The 18,137-nt window shown below is 43.3% G+C and overlaps 1 protein-coding gene across 2 annotated transcripts in view; it reads left to right on the top strand.

Moving 5' to 3' along the window:
- Cpxm2 (carboxypeptidase X, M14 family member 2) overlaps window positions 1-18,137 on the top strand; it is a 138,223-nt gene that overhangs the window by 18,260 nt on the left and 101,826 nt on the right. For both annotated transcript variants that reach the window (XM_013143598.2, XM_003479620.4), the window contains one exon: window positions 9,626-9,735. In XM_013143598.2, the coding sequence (XP_012999052.1) occupies window positions 9,626-9,735 (110 nt within the window). The remainder of the gene's footprint in view (window positions 1-9,625; window positions 9,736-18,137) is intronic.

Below are 18,137 nucleotides of genomic sequence, written 5' to 3'. Positions count from 1 at the left end.
TTTCACTGAGAATTATGCTTATGAAATTCATCATGTTGTGCATAAAGTGTTATGATTGTGTCTCGATGTCCCCCCAGAGCCTGAGAAAGAAAATCTCTGAGCTTGCGTGGCTCAGAGACAGATGACACATCAACCAGGTTTTGCAGGGAGACTCCTGAGGTGCCAGTTGTCTCAGAAGAATTCCTTGGGAGCTGCTGTTCTATTGATCAGAGTCTCTGAGGAGGGTTCTGGGCATCCTTCTTTCCCCCCTAAACCTTCCAAGTGATTCAGATGCTTAGGGTGAGTTCTGCTGCTCAGGAGTCAGTAGCCAAGTGGTGAAGGGCTGAAGGACTTCTTTAAGTGGCAGATGTGAAAGAGCTTTCCAAGGGTGTGCAGATAAGACTGGAGTTAGCTTAGAGATTTTCCAAGCCTGTGACCCACTTAGAAGTCAGTGGTGTCTAAGACAGGCAGAGAGTCACTGCAAACACATTCTCAGTGCTCTGGGAAGCTGCCTCCTCGCTATTCATTGGTCAGAGGGAATGTTGATTTCAAGAAGGTGAAGAAAAGAATTCCGTGGGCTAATGCTATTTGGTTTATGGGTGACAACAAAAGCAAAACTTGAGGAGGATTGGGAACTTGTCCCTCCACTGCCCTCCATGTCTTCAGGAATTTTGTGCTCTGTTCCTAGCAAGTAACCACAGTGTACTCCTGGCTTCAGATTCTGAGTTTTTTGGCCAATAAATGAGTGATGCCTGTCCCAGATCCAGCCCATTTCCCTGGTATGACCCCAAATACCAGCCAAGCAACCTACTTGCATTTATATTTGGAGTTTTCATGTCAAATGGAAGTGGTATAAATATGCCCGCAATCTTATGTCACATGTGATTTTCAGATTCTAATTTAGATGCTTAGTAGTTATTTAACTCAGCTTAATCCCTTTGAATTTATTTGTATGTAAAGTGGGGTGATAATGCCTATGTCTCACATTATTGTGAGGTCTAAGTGACAAGATGCTTCCAGAGGGTATGGACCCTGATAATTGTTTGCACATTAGCTCTCTTGTCCCCTAAATTATCAGCCTTTAATATAATGTCATGACTTAACTTTCATAACAGCTTCTCTTCTGACCTCTCATGCCCCAGATAGATTTGGGATGCTAGGGGTGGAGAATTAGGATTGGTGCCCTGATTCAAGATTTATACACCTTATTTTGACTGTGCCTTGTAACTTCTAGATCATAGAAACCTACATGATATTACAGGTAGTGAACACTTTCAAGAGGTAATGAACACATATAGTAATTTAAGGAGGTGGTGACAAGGACCATGAGGACCATCGATCTCCATTTTATTAAGTGGCTGCAATGCAGAGAATTCTGTCAAGGCAGAGACTTAATGCCTCGTGCACATGTATGCCTGCAGGAAAACGAGGTGGGGTAGGGGCTGTCTGTGTTCACTTTCTGAGGATGAATGAAGCCCTGGACTGAGAGATGGCGTTCCACTTAGCACAGGTTGTTCCTGTGCTTATCTTAAGAGAAAGTAGGTTCATCTCTGGTAACTGACATTCTCTTCTCCCCTAAATAATGGCACATCCCAGATCTCTAATTAATATTTTCCTGAAGTGTTTTTTTTTCAAACTTGCTTCAATGTCTCTTCACCTGCATGCATCTCAGAATTAAGAGCCATTTTGTTTTTAGAAAAAATTGATTTGATGATAAAAGACAGTTTGTTTCATAGGAGTGGGAGCTTGTGATGAGCAGAGTGATGGCTGTTCCCGGCGCAAATCTCCTTGGTGTCACTGGTTCTCAGCTGTCCATAGCTTGTCTGGAAGCTTAGCAGAACATTGATGAAGGATGAAGAGTTGTGAATGAGGTTCCCATGTATTTCAGGCCCACTTTAAACCTAGTAATTATCTCATGAGTTTGTATTATAATACAAATATGTTATAGTTCTAACAAAGATTTTTTGGGTTTTTTTTCTAATTACAGATAGGCTTCAAAGCACTGGTTTCTCCTTGATTTTACTTGATTATCAATGTAACCATACTCCAGACTTTCTCATTAATGTTTCCTGAAGGTTGGAGAAAGTCCTAATCCTTGGAAATCAGTATTGTGACTGACAGGTCATAGTGTGAGTGATAAGGGCAAGTGTTTCTTTGAGAATTTAAAACCAAAGAATTTTAGTTTCTTGTGCCAATCTTGGATTGTACTTCTAGTGCTTTGGCTGTCAAGGTCCTCATGTCTTGCTGTCTCTGGGATTTATATGTCTCTATGTCTGCTTGTCTCTGGCAAGCTGTTGCAAGAGTTCTCAGCAAGGGTCTGTTGTTGTGGTTTGAAGGACAAATTTTCTGAGCACTTATCTGTCTGAAAATGCTTGTAATTCTCTTGACTATTGACTGATAGTTCAACTAGTAATGCATTCCAGATACTAATTTTTTTGTTCGGCCTCTTGGATGCATGAATTGCCAATGATAAATCCCATGGTGGTCTGATAATTGCTCTCTAGTCACTTCCCAGTAATCAGACAGACCAGAGAGTGTAGCTAAGATTGGGGCATTTGCCTCCACTTTGCCCTTTTAGATTTCTGATTTTGAAGATGTGGTTTCTCTGAGGCACATTCATTCGTGTTGTGGAATTTACTTGGCTACTGTTGTCTCAGGGAAGAGCTGAATTTGGTGTGGTGCTGTTAGCCACTATCCCCAGTGTGGCTGGAGTCCAGAGTACAGCGTACAGCCTGAAGTTCTGAAAATGTCACTTCAGGGACCAGGAGCAGCTCTGGGTACTGGCCTTAGGAGAGAGAGCTGGCCGGTGCCTGTTGCTTCTGTTTTTAAAATGTGCTCCTTTTTTATATTTTTCCAGAGAGGAGTGGTCTGTCACATTTGAAGTGCTTTGACAACAGTTTTTTCTCTCTTGCCTGTCTCTCTCTGAAGGCTCCAGACTTTTCTACATTTTTATGATGGCCTTTCCCCTTTTCTCCTGAGCAGCAAAGCATGCTTTGCAGAAATTCTGTATTGGTTACTTTCTCTTGTTGCTGGGACAGAATACCCAACACTCAAAGTTAAAGACAGAAGGATTTATTTAGCTCACATTTTGTGGAGGTTTCATTCCGTGATTAACTGGCTCAGAGCTAGGGTGGCATGGCATAGGGGCAACAGTTCAAGGCAGCAGAAGATAGCAAAAGCAACAAGAGCAATGAGGTGAGGAGAGCAAGCCTCTTTTGCTCCCTTAAATTGTAAGCAGGCCAGACCCTCTATTTAGCAGGTTTAGCCCACTATCTCATGCCCTGCTCTTGAACAAGATGAGAATGTTTACAGACTGAGCCCATGGCCCCCTGCTGAGTTGCTTAATTAAACCTCTAAACTTCTCAAGTTGACACAGTATATCAACCATTACAATCTACTGTTTGTCAACTTGGCAATCAGACATATTTCTTAAAACCGGTTTCTAGATACAAAGACATGATTATTCTTATTCTCTATCAACATTATGTTACATTAGAACCATAACATGCCACCGCTGGCCTCCCAAAGACTCATCCACATTCCTTTATGTAAAAGGCATTTAGTCCATCTGCAAGAGTTGCCAAAGTTCTAATAGTTTTAAAGCATTGTTAAAAAGTCCAAGTCTCCAGTCTCCTCTGAGATAAAAAGCAAACCCTTAGCTGCAAGCTTTTGTACAAATGAAAAGTTAAACACTTTCAACATTCAACAGTACAAGATAAACATTTTAGTCCCAAAAGTTACAAAGGGGAATACAAAGGATTGGGATCAAAGCAAGTCCAAATCCAGCAGGGCAAACATTAAGTCCTGTAGTTCCATGTGTAGCATCTGAAGCATTTGTGGTAAACTGTGAATTCTAAAGGGCTGAAAACTGTGAATTCTAAAGCAACTCCACTCCTATGGCAATTCTGGGGTTATAGCTTCCATGGCTTTTCTCTTAGACCTCCTTGCAGCTTTCTTTAGATGATCCATGTTCCCAGATTTTCCAAACTTCTAAGGTCTCCACTGCACCTTTGGCCTCACCCTTGCAGGTTCACATACCACCATCTCAGGGGCACACTGCCTGGCCTCCCATGTCTTCTGAAATCAGTGTGGAAGCCTTCTTAACTCCACAACTCTTCCATTCCACATGCACCTAAAACCAGAGCCATGTGGGTGATGCCAAGGTTTGCTGCCAGCTAGAGCAGTAACCAGGCTTTCCTTTCTTTGACTGTAGGGATAAAGTACCTGGATTGCTGGATACTCTGAATCCAATTCTGAGGAATAAATTTTCTATGCTCCTGCCATTCTCGAACATGGTGCTCTGTGGATTCTTCCTCAAAGCAAAGTCTTTCACTTTTGCAGTTTTGAGTCTGAAAAGAGTAGAGACTAGTTGCTTCTTGTGATGCCCTCAGGCCATTTTTTTTAAATATTCTGTTGCTTCTCATCAGTCATGACCTCTGCTCAATCTTTGTAGTCCACAGTTTTACTGGAGCTTCCCTTCAGACCAAACTCACAACATTTCAAATCATTCTCCTGGGCCCTGTGTCCTTGATTTGCTACATAAATCTGGCTAAAAGCCCCATGCCACAACCTCAGCATTCAACTGCTTTGAAATTTCTCCTGCCAGATTAATTAGTCTGCCACTCTTCATCTTAGTCTCAGGCAGTCTCTGGACACAAGCAAAATGCAGACAAACTTTTTCCCAAGCCATAACACACATACTCTGGAGTCCAGCAGGCAATGCAGTCCTTCTTCTCAGCAGAAACCTTCCAAACCTGAATCAGGTTTTGGTTTCCTAGCTCTGACCTGAATCTCCTATATAGAACAGCCTAAGGCATTCTAGCTATACTCATTCGGGTGACATCTCGGAACCTTTCCAAACTATTTTCACAAGCCATTCCCAAAGGCTCTTGAACTACATGGTCAGGTATAGTCATAGCATGATCCCACTTCTCCAGTATGAAATTCTACCTGACATACAAAATTAAGGAAGGAAAGGTTTATTTAGCTCACAGTTTGCAGAAGTTTCAGTCTGTGATCAGCTGGCCCCAAATCAGGGTGGCATGGCATAGGTGCAACCATTAAAGGTAGTAGAAGCAGCAAGAGAAAAATATGTGTGTGTGTGTGTGTGTGTGTGTATGTGTGTGTGTGTGTGTGTGTGTAACAAACCCCTATTACTCTCCTATACTGTAAGCAGACCAGCCCCACTATGGCAGATGTAGCATTCTCATCATCTCCCTGCTCTCTTCTTACACAGTATAAGGATGTTGTAAAGTAAGGACCCTGGCCCTCTGCCATATCCCTTAATTAAACTTCTAAGCTTTTCAAGTTGACATGGTGTGTCAACCATTACATATTCATTGCTCTATACAATTTTCTCTCCAAAGTAGCGTTGTCCCCTTTTGCAGGTGAAGGGAAGTGGAGGAGCTGTTCACTCTGCTAAGACCTTGGACATTCATTTGAGTGGCTGAAAGTCTTTAGGATAATGTTCTCAGGTAGAAAGAAAAGGAGGAAATGAATCATGTTGAAATATGCAGAAGTCATTAGAATGAAGCATTTAATATAGTGAGCATTTCAGTACTCTGTATTTTGAACTAATTTAAGATCTTTAATCAAAAGACAATTTTCCTGTCCTTTATTTTCCTGGCTCCTACTTGCTCGTCTTTAGTATAGGAAAATGCTTTCTTTTTCTGAATGTGGATATTCCTGTGTCAGTAGAAACATTAAGATGGGCTGGAACCTTGCCAGGAAGCACATGATTCTGACCTGGCATTTTTGCCTGCTTGATTTTTGCCTAAAGGATTATGGGTTAGAAAATTTGTACGTAAACAACTTTGTGCTTATAGCATTTATTAACTTAAAAATGTGGTTTTGGGAAAGTACATAATGCCAAGCTGATGTAGCAGATAGCTTTTTAAGAGCCCAGCAGCATCCTGTACTGTGGAGTGTTGAGCCCAGGCAGGGAAGAAACAAATGTTTTTCAAGTTGCATTGATGTTCCTGGAACCAGGTGAGGACAGTGTAAAGCACTTGTGTGATGGAAGGAAACGCATGGAGGCTATCAAAGGAAAACAATAAAGAATGAGAGTTGAAGACACAGAGAAACACTTTCTGAGCCAAGTGAAGAGGACATGGGCCTGTGTCACTGTGATCTATTCGGGACCCTGTCATCTGAGTGTGTGAAGACAGAGTGCTAAGGACAAGGGGGGTAGCTGCAGCCTTGGAGTGACTATCCTTCAGCAGCAGTGAACACAAGTAGGATTCACAACCACAGGTACTGAGAGGCTTGGGCTACTGAGGCTTGCTTGGCACTGACAGGCTCATTTCCAGGTAGCCCATGGGAGAGGCCTGAGTCACAGTTTCCTGTGTATGTGTTGACTCCAGCTGGTGTAGATGGCACTTGTGACATTTGGTAGATGAGGTGATTGGTGCCCAGTGTGGACTATTAAAGGGAAAAGGAAGGAGGCCTCCCTTATGGAGATGGTCCTAGGGTTATAGTTTTGTGCTACAGGGGTAGAAAAGCTCTCCTCGGGAAGGAGTCGTGGAGAGACAAGTATGAATAAAGAAGATTAGTGTGATGGGGAGAAGAAAAATACTGGGATGAGAATGGCAGGGAGAGAAGGGGTGTGGGAGTAGCTAGGAGGGACACCCTGAAGGTCCAGTACTGGAGAGACCAGGAATCAGAAAGGGTCACCGAGTGACCAGGGCAACTGTGAATAGAGAAAGAAGCCAGAGCACAGAATGCAAAAGCCCAGGAATGAAATGGGAAGAGATGAAGTGAGGACGAGGTGTGGAGCCTCCTGGGGTGGGCCAGTGAGAGGAGGTGCTGGAGAGCCAGTGAAACTGTGGCTAGGCTGAGGGCTGCCTTTGGTCATATTAACCCTTAGGTGGACAGGGTGTGCCACATGCCTGTCCTGGGCAGTGTGTTGGTTGTGAAGTGTGTCTTGGCATCTGTTCTTCTTGCTTTTCTGATAGCACTTGATTCCTGGTAAAGTTATTATAGCCAGAGCCAGTTTGCCAGCCTGTCACCACAGTCACCAGATGCCAAATATGTAGGAAACCATGAAGCTGTCCTGGGGGAGAGAAGGGTGACAGCCAGTGAGGGACCCAGCAGCCCTATAATGAGAAGCCACCCAAGGGTACCTTGAAGGACATGAATAACCTAAAGTGAACTGGTGGCACCACAGGGAATGTGACCACTGCCATTTGTAGAGTACAGCTGCAGTGTGCCCCAGGGCTAGGATACATTATTGCTGAGTAGTAAGCCTATATACTGGGTGTCTGCTGATAGGAAGAGGTCAGATATGATCTTGCGATAGTTATAAATTAGATGTTAGTTTTGGCTTTCTGCTATGTCATTTTGGGTTCCAGTGGAGACTCCACATGGGATGATGTGGGGCTGAAGATGCCTTGGAGTCATTTAACTTCTCTAGCAGCACACAGTCTGGTGGTCTGCATGAAGAGAACTATTGTGGGCATATCCTCCTGCCCTGCCCTCCTTCTGTGAACCTCAGGCCATCTGTTCAGTGGTCCCTCCTTAAAAGTTAGCACTGATGGTTTCTTACAACCAAAGGCCCCTCACTTAACCTATGTGAGTCGGTGAATTGGTCTTTGCTTTTCAAGGACATTGTGTTCTCAGTGTGAATCCATCTCTAGTTGCTTTTAAATGGCTTGGACAACAGAAAAGGCTTCCAAAGAAAACTTGATGATCTAAACATAGCATCTTCTAAGGAGGAAAAATTTCCCGAGGGTGCTAGGTTCATGGAGACAATGTATGAGCTGGCTGAGTATGTTTTGTCTGGGTCCTTACCAAAGGTATCACAGTGGGCTGGGGATGAAGGGAGTGGGTTTCCTGCCTTATGTTTTAACACTCTGGTAAGAGTGGAAATGACTGCATGTTTGTCCAATGTGGCTTCTGCCAGAGCTGCCATCTGCATGAAACTCCATTTTTGTTAGGAGCATATGATGGCTTGGCTCCCTGGATACGGCAGGCATTGGACTTTTGACCTGATATTAAGCATGTACCTATGAAGTACCTCACTTACAGCCATTGGAATTTCTCTAGTCTTTGTGTATCATGATGAAAGGATGTGGCAGAGATTTTTGATGAATATGTAATTTTATTCAGGTAGTTCTTTTTTGAAGTAATATCCATACACATATGAAGTATTTTTTTTAGAAGAAATGATTTGAGTAGTAATTATTGTGGACATATTTTTATATGTTTTCTGTCTGGCTATATAAATTACATACATGGAGGTTGCATAGCTGGATAAAGGGACAAAGCTCATATCTGCTCTGTTTCCTGCTAAGAAGGAAGGATCTGGTGCTATTATACATTCTATGTGGCTGTCATCCTATTAGTTTCCTCCAACCTTCTGAGATCAGTGGAGCCTTTTCCTGCAGAGTTTTGTTTTGGGTATGTCAGACATGTCAACCCTGGAGTGCTCTGGGATCTTGGGGTACTTTCATCTCAGCAGTGGCTGATATAGTTCTTAATATTTGTCTGAGTATCATTTGGGTTTGTCTAATGTTTCTAACAAGGATGGATTTTCCTTGCTCATACTGGGGAGTTTTTGTTTTCTTTCTCCAAGTCAGATGTCAAAGATCAGGCATAACTTCAGCATCAGCCTGGTGGCATGTTTGTGGGTGAGAACAGGAGCCCTAGGCTTGGGAGGCCTGATGCCCAGTTCCTGCTGCTGTTGATGTTTTTATGAGTGGGGATGATGGCCTGGACTTAGACAGTTACCAAAGACCTGTGTTATGGTTTATGTCTGGATGTCCCACCAAAGCCTTATATGGTCATGGGGACCAGTCTTTTCAAAAGGGGCTGACTCTAGAGTTTGTGGCTGATTTATGGTCCAATGCTGAAATTAAGGTGGTGAACTACACTGACCCTAAGGCAGGCAGCCTGAATACAATAAAAGGGATAGAAAGAGTCCTCTTTTGCTTGATGCTTTTGCTTTCTTCTGTTGCCACGAACTGTTGTCCCTGTGCCATGTGCCATCCTGCCTTGGAGTCAGCTGATTATGGACTGAAATCTTTACAAACTGTGAGCTAAGTGGACCTTTCTCCCTTTAACTTTGAGGGTTGGGTATTTTATCTCAGCAATGAGAGAAAAGTAACCAAGACAGTCTGCCTTAGTGCTGGTGTTTTATTTTAGAGGTGAACCATGCTTAGTAGCTGCTTTCAGTTTTGCCAAGAAGAGAAGACAATTGATTTTTTCTATTTATATTTCTCTGCTCATTAGGATGCATAATACAAAGCCTAGAGTTGCTGAAGCAAAATCAACAAGTTCTGATTAATTTGCAGAGCTCAACCATGGGGTTGTTTTGAAGTTTCCACCGAAAGATGCTCCCTGACTGAGTCACATTGTAGAAGGTCCTTAATTGGAAACAGTCTCAGAGTAGTAGCAAGGCCAGCAACAGAGAAAGACTATAAGAGCCAAAATACTTAAAAAGAAAATGCTAATGAGAGAAAATTGGCAAAATGTTGACAGCTGTATTGACCATGTCTGTCTGGAAACATCCCGTGTATGAGGGTGTGAGAGCTACACTGGGGTCTGAGAGTTCAGGAGACCAGGAAAGACGCCTGGTCACATTTAGAAAATTACAGACTCATTTCTTTCAATGTCTCTCCTTGTTTCTAACGAGCTTTGTTCTTTCCAGGTTGTCCACCTCTTGGTCTGGAAACCTTAAAAATCACAGACTTCCAGCTCCATGCCTCCACAACAAAGCGCTATGGCCTGGGAGCACACCGAGGGAGACTCAATATCCAGGTACCAGCCTTTGGTTGCATGCAGTGGTGTTGCTGATTTTTCTGCTCTTGGACATGGCAAGGATTCACTGAAATTAAGTCAAGCATGATGTACAACATGCAAAATGTGTTAGTCCTGGTTTTCATGATGAGGAAGACATTGGTAAGTAATCCTTGTCGTGCAGAAATGCAGGGATGCAAAGACTTGCCTTCTCCAAAGATGGCTGTCAGTAAACGTGAGGCTGTACTGAGGTGGGTCTGCTTCTACCTCTTGAATACTTCTCTTCTACGTGTCATCTGCCAGGAAAGGACAGGAGTAGAATGAGCAATGTCTGCAGGCATGAACTTGGCAGAAATATGGTTTCTTTTGCCTTTCTGCTCATTTCTTCTGGTGTCCACAATACCTCCCTCTTCTGGACTTTCCTGTGACATGGGAGATTACCACAGGCCTAATTTTTTCGTGGTTCCTTGGCTAGGTACATTAGGTCACGCCTTCTTGTCTTCTTCCCTGTAGCTCCTCAGCCACTGTGACACTGGCCTTCGCCTCCATCAAGTCTTCCTGTCAGGTGAATCCCTTTCACACACTACACACCATGCAATTCTTGACGTCAGGCAATTTCTCAAGTGAATTCCTCTACTTGGAACCCTTTTCCCTCACTGTGCCTAGCAATGTAAATCTCTGCTGATCCACAGGATGAATTTCCTATCATTTTTATAACAACATGGCATAAGCTCAGTTAAAGACCGGTTAAAATGGCACACATTTATTCTCTACTAGTTCTGGTGATAGAGGTGTAGGTTAAATCTTCCAGAGCCTCCAAGGAAAATCTGTTTTCTTCTCTTTTCTAGCATGTGGAGGCCATCCCATTCCTGGCATGTGACTCTTTCCTTCTTCAAAGTGAGCAATGACAGGCTGAGTCCTCATGCTGCCTGGCATCTCTCTGTTTTCCTTCTTTCACTTTTTGGGACTCTGGATTACCCACCCCGCTCATAACCCTGTACACACAGAATAATGTTCTCCATCAAGATGATCACTTCTCTAGAACCTTACAGATTCATTGAGTTCAATCCTTATTTCTCTGGCAGAAGCTTCTGATAGCTTCTCATTGCTCTTTGAACAGATCCTAACTGGGAGCATTTCTTTGTTCCCTGCATGATGCAACCTCCCAGAATGCTGCTGTACTTGTCTCCTTGGGCTTTGCCTGAGCCACCTCCTTGGGCATAGTATGTCTGTTGGGAGAGTGAACTGGCCTCTTTCTTGCGCATCTACTAGCAAGCAGAACAGCATGGTCACCCACGTCAGGCATATGGAGGAGGTCACTAGAGACATGGCTGGAGTGTGGACAGTGTTTGATCCCTGATTTGTCCTCACTGGACCATGCAGCAGGCCTCACAGTGGATAGATCATCCACTCCTTACTCCATGGTCATCTTCCTTTCATCCTTTATCTGTCACCTGTAGGAGGCACACCAGAGAGTCACTGAGCTTCTCTCTGTGAATATCAGCAGAACTCCCTGTCCTGTTTTCAGTCAGTGTAAATAAGGGAGAGATTGGACATCTTCACCCTGGTGCTCTTTGTCTTTAGGTGTATTTTTGTCTATGATGGTGTCTGATTTACCCAGGTGCGTCTCATAAGGAAATCTATATGCCTGCCCTTACAGCATGAAGTTGTTGCTGAAATAGTCAGGCCAGGCCAGGCCAGCCACCCCAAGTCCCTCCCTTCTAGGCTTGTGCCACTCAGAGGGTGGTGTGCTGCCTGCAGCATGTATGAGTTGACTTTGATGCACGACCTCCACAGGCAACTAACCACAAGGCTGGCACCCCATTTATGATTTATACCTTCCAAAGCTAGTGCCTCAAGCATTATAATTCCGCTGCTGCAGGTGCACAATTAAAGTCAGTGCTCCAAAAATACACCACCCCACACATAATGGTTTCAAATGCAGCTTAAAAATAACCACATCTTGTCTCACTTATGTGTATTTTGTAGGCGTGTCAAGCTAATGGGATTTAAGTGTGAGAAACACCAAAATGTCAGAATTAGAATTCATATTTAAGAAAGTACTAATTCCAGGACAAGCAGAACGTGAGCAGATATAGGCTGACTCTTTCCTGGCCCACACTCTGTGCATGCGGAGTTGCATAGTATAAGCCAGAGTGCACAAGACTCATATGCTGGGACTCTGGAACTAACAGAGCGTCTTTAGGCGAGATAACCACATTCTCAGAGGCTTAGCATTATCATCAGGAAAGCACAGGTACTATCAGTTCTGCCATGATACTTTCACAGTATCATGCAGATCAAAAGGAATAAAGAAAAAGAATTGTCTCAGGTCCCTGGCAGAGGGGCAGAGCCACAGAATGGGAGAGGCATCTGTACTGTGGTTGGTGTGTTTTACTTGTTAGTTCATTTATTCTTCAACAGGAAAGAGAGACAAGTATTATTGTTATCAACACTGTCTTATACAAAACAGATACAGTTTGGGCGACTTGGATGCGATTTCCCAAGGGAGACAGATTGGGAATCCAAGAAGCTTCAGTCCTAGAAAATTGTGGCCTTTAACAATGTCATGAATCTGTCTCCCACATCAGTTACTAGGGTATTCTAGCTGGAATATTGAGCCAGCCAGCATTTTCTGAGTCACCTCACACTGATTTACTCACCTGTCTCCTTGCCAGATGAAGAGTCCCTGCACTTACCCTGCATCCTGCTTTCCTCGCTTTTCTGTGCACCATATCAACACAGTCCCCACACTGCTAGCTGTAGGTGCTTCATGCTTGTTTCTGGGCAGGTGCTGCAGTGCTTATGGCTTCCAGGAGAAGGCAGTGCACACAAGACAGAAGTCACTTTTGCATGAGCTCATAAATGATTGACAGAATGACGTCATTATGACACTGAAGATACATTTCTTAATATACAAATTCTGCCAGAACAGATGACCCATGGAGGAATTCCATGGAGGAACTGGTTCCAAATTCGGCCTCAAATACTAAAATCCATGGCTGTTGATCCCTTTATATAAAATAGCATAGACCGTGCCTAGTATGGCAGCATATGCCTTTCATGCCAGCTCTCTGAGAGGCTGAGACAGGAAGATTGCAAGTTCAAGCCCAGCCCAGGCAGCTTAGTGATTTAGCAAGACAAATCTAAAATAAAAAATAAAAATAAAAATGGGTTAGGAATGTTTGCCTGAAAACAAGAAGTAAAATTTAGAAAGAGTTGGGAATATAGCTCAGTGAGAGAACCCTAAATTCAATCCTCACTACTGCAGAATAAATAAATAAATGGCTTAGCACTTGCACATAACCTACCACACTGTCCTGTAAACTTTAAATCGTCTCTGGTTTACTTGTAATATGTAACACAATATAAATTCTATGTAAAAAGTTGCAGTGTTTAGGAAATGATTAGAAAAAAAGAGCATGTTTGGTACAGGCACCAGTTTTTTTTACGTGTTCTGTATGTGGTTGGTAAAACCTGTAGAAGCAGAACCTGCACATATGGAGGACTGAGCGTAGATCTGTAGTTTGAGACACCAAGTACCAGCACCAGACCATGGAGCTTACGGGAACAGGTCCATCCAGAAGGTGCAGGGGAACACAGTCCTGTTCATGGTGCTCAGTGCTCATTGCTTCCCATTCCTTTGCCTTCATGAGGCCACATGTTGGCTCATTTCTAAGTTCCTTTGTGCACATTGCCCTTGGCCTATACTTGGGGAGCAGCCAGTTGTACAGGAGGTATACCTTAGGGGGTATACAGGTCAGTCACTTAGTGGCAACTCATCATCTGACCATCTCAGAGAACCTCTAAGGACTCCAAGAAATCTGCATGGTTCATAAACTGAGGGAAGGTGTTCAGTCACCCTGAGATGACTTGTCTTCCCACCACTGTTACGTGGGATGCTTCCTGAGCTGGAAGCCTTGAGCACGACTCAGAGCATTGCCATTTCAGTGGGTTGGGCTTCCGTCTCACTCTGAGGTCTTCAAAGCTCTGGTAAGGAAGGCCTGACAGGTGAACAGAAGAAATTAAATACAAAGAGCGTGAGCCTAGAACTCAGGGTGTCACCACAGTTCTTGCCAGTTACTGGGAAGGCAAGAAAACTGTTGCGCTGTTCACAGGTTGGAAGAGAGCATTGACATTCTGATGTCCCAAGACAGAATGTGGTGCACGGTGTTCACCTCTGCTGACATCTGGTCCAGCATTTGACCTCTGAGGCCCATATCTTACCACGAGTATTAGAGATGACTCATTTTGGCCCCTTAGAGGAACTCACCTTTTAAACCTCTTTCAGCAGGAAACGTTTGGATATAACAAAAGCATCTGTCAGTGCTGTTCCCCCGGCACTGCAGAGTGAGGTGTGGCTCCTCTCTGCAGTCTTTTCTTCAAATAAAACCTGCATAGCCCTGAACATTGATGGGAAGGTTCCAGTTCTGGTGGTCTGATTGATCCTCTGTTTATCTGAAGTGAGGTGTAAATCTTGAGGATGGCTGATGCTCATGACTTCCAGTATGCCCTTTGCCCTAGAAGACAGGAGCTCTGATGCAGAATACCAAATCCCTTATGCTTGTCTCCCACGCCCATTGGCCCTGCCGTACCTGAGGCCCCACTGTCCCAGCCAATGAATGCTGCTTCTTGTGGCAGGCTGTACTTGGAGCTTGTTCTTCACTGCAAATTATATGCCTGCTTATGGATACTGCACCATCTTTGACCTTGTTCCTCTAGAGCTTCCTGCTTTTCTGGGTGCTCAATCTCTAGCTGGTTTCTGGCTGTGTAAAACCTTGCTGTGAGTGAGTATGTCCTTCCTGGGGGTAAGTTCTGGGTGCAAAAATAATCACAGTGGGAATACAAGAGATAACAGAAAGATACAGTAAATTAAAAAAATAATATTACAATAAAAGTGACTTTACCAAGACTGATGGGATTATTTTGGGGAAGTAAAGGCAAGATGTCTTTTGCTACAATAAATTTGAAGAATTTAAATGTTTACCATATTTTTAAAATTTTTTAACTTTAAAAAAATTTATTTAAGGAGAAAAAGAAAAAAAAAACAAAAAAAGGGTACAAGTAATACAGAATTTCAAAAAAATGAACAATAGGAAATCACTAGTTAATAGATTACATATTGTCATCTTAGAAATAGTTGTTCAAGTTACAAAATTAAAGCATACAAAGTGGACATTCAAACAGTGAGACTGCAAACAGTTCTGTTCAATGATCCAACAAAAACTCAGTAATATGGTTATCTATCTTATACACTTAAAAATACATGCAGTTATACCCTTTAGAGCACTTTCTTTTCCTCTCTTTTTTACAATAACAATTACACATTTTGGGTTTTATTACTCTCACAGTTCTTATTCCTTTTTTGAAGAGAATAAAACCAAATGTGTTCACCATATTTTTGATTACATATTTTATGAAGATTTTCTGTTAAATAAAACAATTAGTGTTTGTATCCATTTTATTCACTGGATCCAGTACTGGGCAACTCTGGCTCCTCCTCAAAGTGAAAATGACCATGAAAGGTAAAAGCTTTGAGTAGATTCAGGATATCAAGGCAGCCACAGCAGTGCAACTAAAGACGTGAAAAAGAACATCCAGAACTGTTTCAAAAAATATGGCAAGAATGGTGGGATAAGTGTTTTGGAAGTGAAAGGGAATATTTTGAGGAGGATTAATGGGATACGTCTTTTACTGAAATAAATTTTTAAAAATTTCGTTGTTGACCATGTGTTTTGATCACACCTCATAGTTTCTGAGGCAAGGAATGCTACACCTGTTCCAATAAAGGGATTTTGTTCTCTGTCTGGCTTTGAGTAACAGTCTGATACAAAATGTTTGCATACCAAAACACAGGGCATTTGGAAATTTGAACTTTTATGGAAATAACAGGACTAAATATTTTATTTTACAACTATTTTGAAAAAAGTCAGAAGGATTATTTACCCTAATGATGATGTTGTGCTGTTTTTATTTCGCTAGAAGCATCCTCCATGCATGTGAGAGCTTCTAGAACAATTCGGCAATGGTCTAACAGCAGTCACATTAACAAAAGACCCCTGGGCTAAGGGATCAAAGATCAGGGAGGAACCATAGCATCACCCAGGTCAGGTACAGATTCTGCTGTACGTGCCATGTGAACTTTTCTTTAATGTCATTAAATTTCATGACATTATTATTTCATTTAGTCTCACATATCCTAAGGATAGTCTTGTGTCAGAGATAAGGAAACTGAAGTCAGAGGCTGACTGACTTTCCTTCACCCCACAGCAGTTAGTGCAGTGCTGTGACCCCACCCCTTTCTTGGCTGCAGATAAAACCCAGTGTTCCTTCTCTGGCTGTCTCTGGCCTGTACGAGGTTGGCAAGCGTGCAGGACATGGGGCTTATCTCCCTGACCACTGGCTTGAGAGACCCCTATGCCTCTTGGGACCGCATCTGGCAGGGCCCCAGTAGTCATGTGTTGGAGCTGGGGTGTTCACTCGTTGTCATAACTGCACTGTGCTCTCTGGAATGGGGCCACATAGCGCTGAGCCCTCAGGGTTGCTGCCCAACCACACAGGGGCCAGATGACCATCTTGCAGGCATATGCAGTTGGCCTTTGGGTACACATAGGTTATCCTGCGCCAGCTGGTGCTTCTAGGACACAGCAGACACAGCAGACACTGCATGAACAGAGAAAGCCAGGGTGGGGAGAGGGAAGAGGGAAGAGAAAAGCAGGGGCAGAGAAACTTCTTTGTTTTATTCATTTTATCACTGCAGCTGCACTTGGGAACCAGTCAGTATTGTAAGTTCTGGGAGTGCAGAGGAGCAAAACTAGAGAGTCCCTGGTCATTCAGCAGACAATTATTGAGGGCCTGTGAGTGCTAAGCCCTGCTCCAGTACCTGGTATACCTCAGTGGCCAAACAGAGATCTTTGGTGTCCTAAAATTTACATTCTATCCAGGAGGTGAATCAGAGTGGGAAATGTGATAAAGTCTAACTTTTATAGTGGTGTTAGAAGGTACCAAGTGCCATGGAGAGAAGAAAGATGGAACCAGTTGACATCTGGCAGTGGGTCAGGGCTCCAGCCCTGGGTCAGGGAAGATCGTCTTAGAGATGGTCATTATTTGCTTCACTGAGGTCAAGGCTGGTTTGAAGGAGATCAGTGGGAGGCCAGCAGCTGTGGGGAGAGTATTCTGGAAGAGGCATGGCATGAGCAAAGGTTCTGTGGGTGACTGAATATGCATAATCCCTGAGGAGCAGCAGAAGGCTGGAGTGACTGGAACAGTGTCAGGGAGAAGGAGATACGGGCCAGAGGTAAAAAGAGGCCTGTGAGCCACTGGAAGGCCTTTGCCTTTAGTCTTAAGTCAAATTGAGAGAGCTATGGAAAGTTTTGGGTTGCAGGAATGGCATGCTCTGGCCTTCATATGGGAAGGATCAATCCAATTGTTGAGCTGACTTTATAACAGCAAGTGTTGGAGTGGAGGCTGGTAGGTGGCTTCACCCTCAGACAAGACATGGCACTGGTGCTGGCCAAGACAGCATTGGTGGGGGTCGTGATCAGTGGCTGCATTTAAGATATTTTGGAAGTAGAATTTTCTAATGAGGTGCATGAGATTTGGATGATTGATAAAGATATCAAAGGGTAACCAAGGACGTCTCTGGTTTTTTGACCTACAACTGTGATTATCTAATAGTCTACAAGGGAGCTAAATTACTTTAAAATTGGTGCCAGTGAATGTGTAGCAACAATGTATAATGACCAAACACTTGGAGGCAGAGGACCATGTGTTTAAATTTTTTGGGCTTCTATGATAAAGGGGCTGGTGGCTTACAGTGATAGAAACTGATTCTCTGACAATTTCAAAGACTCAGAATCTGAAGTCAGAGTGCCAGTGAGACTGTGTCCTGTGGAGTCTCTTAGGAATAGTCCTTCTGTGCCTCTTCCAGTACTGGTGCCACAGGATCTCCACTGGTCCTTCGCTCACAGATACCTTCTCCATCACATGCCCTCCTCCCTGGGAGCCTCCTTTTCTTCTCTCTGTGTACTTGTGTCTGAGTTCCCCCTTCTTTAAGGATACTGGTCATATTGGATCAAACTTTGACTTTACTCCAGTCTGACTCATCTTAACTGAGTATATTTGTAACAATACTATTTTTAGATGATGCCACATTCTGAGGTTTCAGGAGTTGGGAGGACACAACTCAGTACCATTTTTCTGGCTTAGAGGGGAGCTTGGAAACTTTCCTGATGTTGGAGACTTGTGATATGATTTTAAGTAGAATTAGAAGTAAAGAGTTTATTAGAAAGTGTTGACAAAGAAGGAAGAAAAGTATTCCAGGACAAAGGGAGCCAAGGAGATAGTGATTCAAGAAGTAGGTTGTGCAAAGTTCCTGTTGTGATAGATGTATGTATTTGATGGACATGATGTATTTGAAGGAC

The sequence above is a fragment of the Cavia porcellus genome, unplaced genomic scaffold (assembly GCF_034190915.1).
Source record: "Cavia porcellus strain 051 isolate PalLab524CR breed Dunkin Hartley unplaced genomic scaffold, mCavPor4.1 scaffold_2, whole genome shotgun sequence".
NCBI lineage: Eukaryota > Metazoa > Chordata > Mammalia > Rodentia > Caviidae > Cavia > Cavia porcellus.
This window is presented reverse-complemented; position numbering and strand designations above follow the sequence as displayed.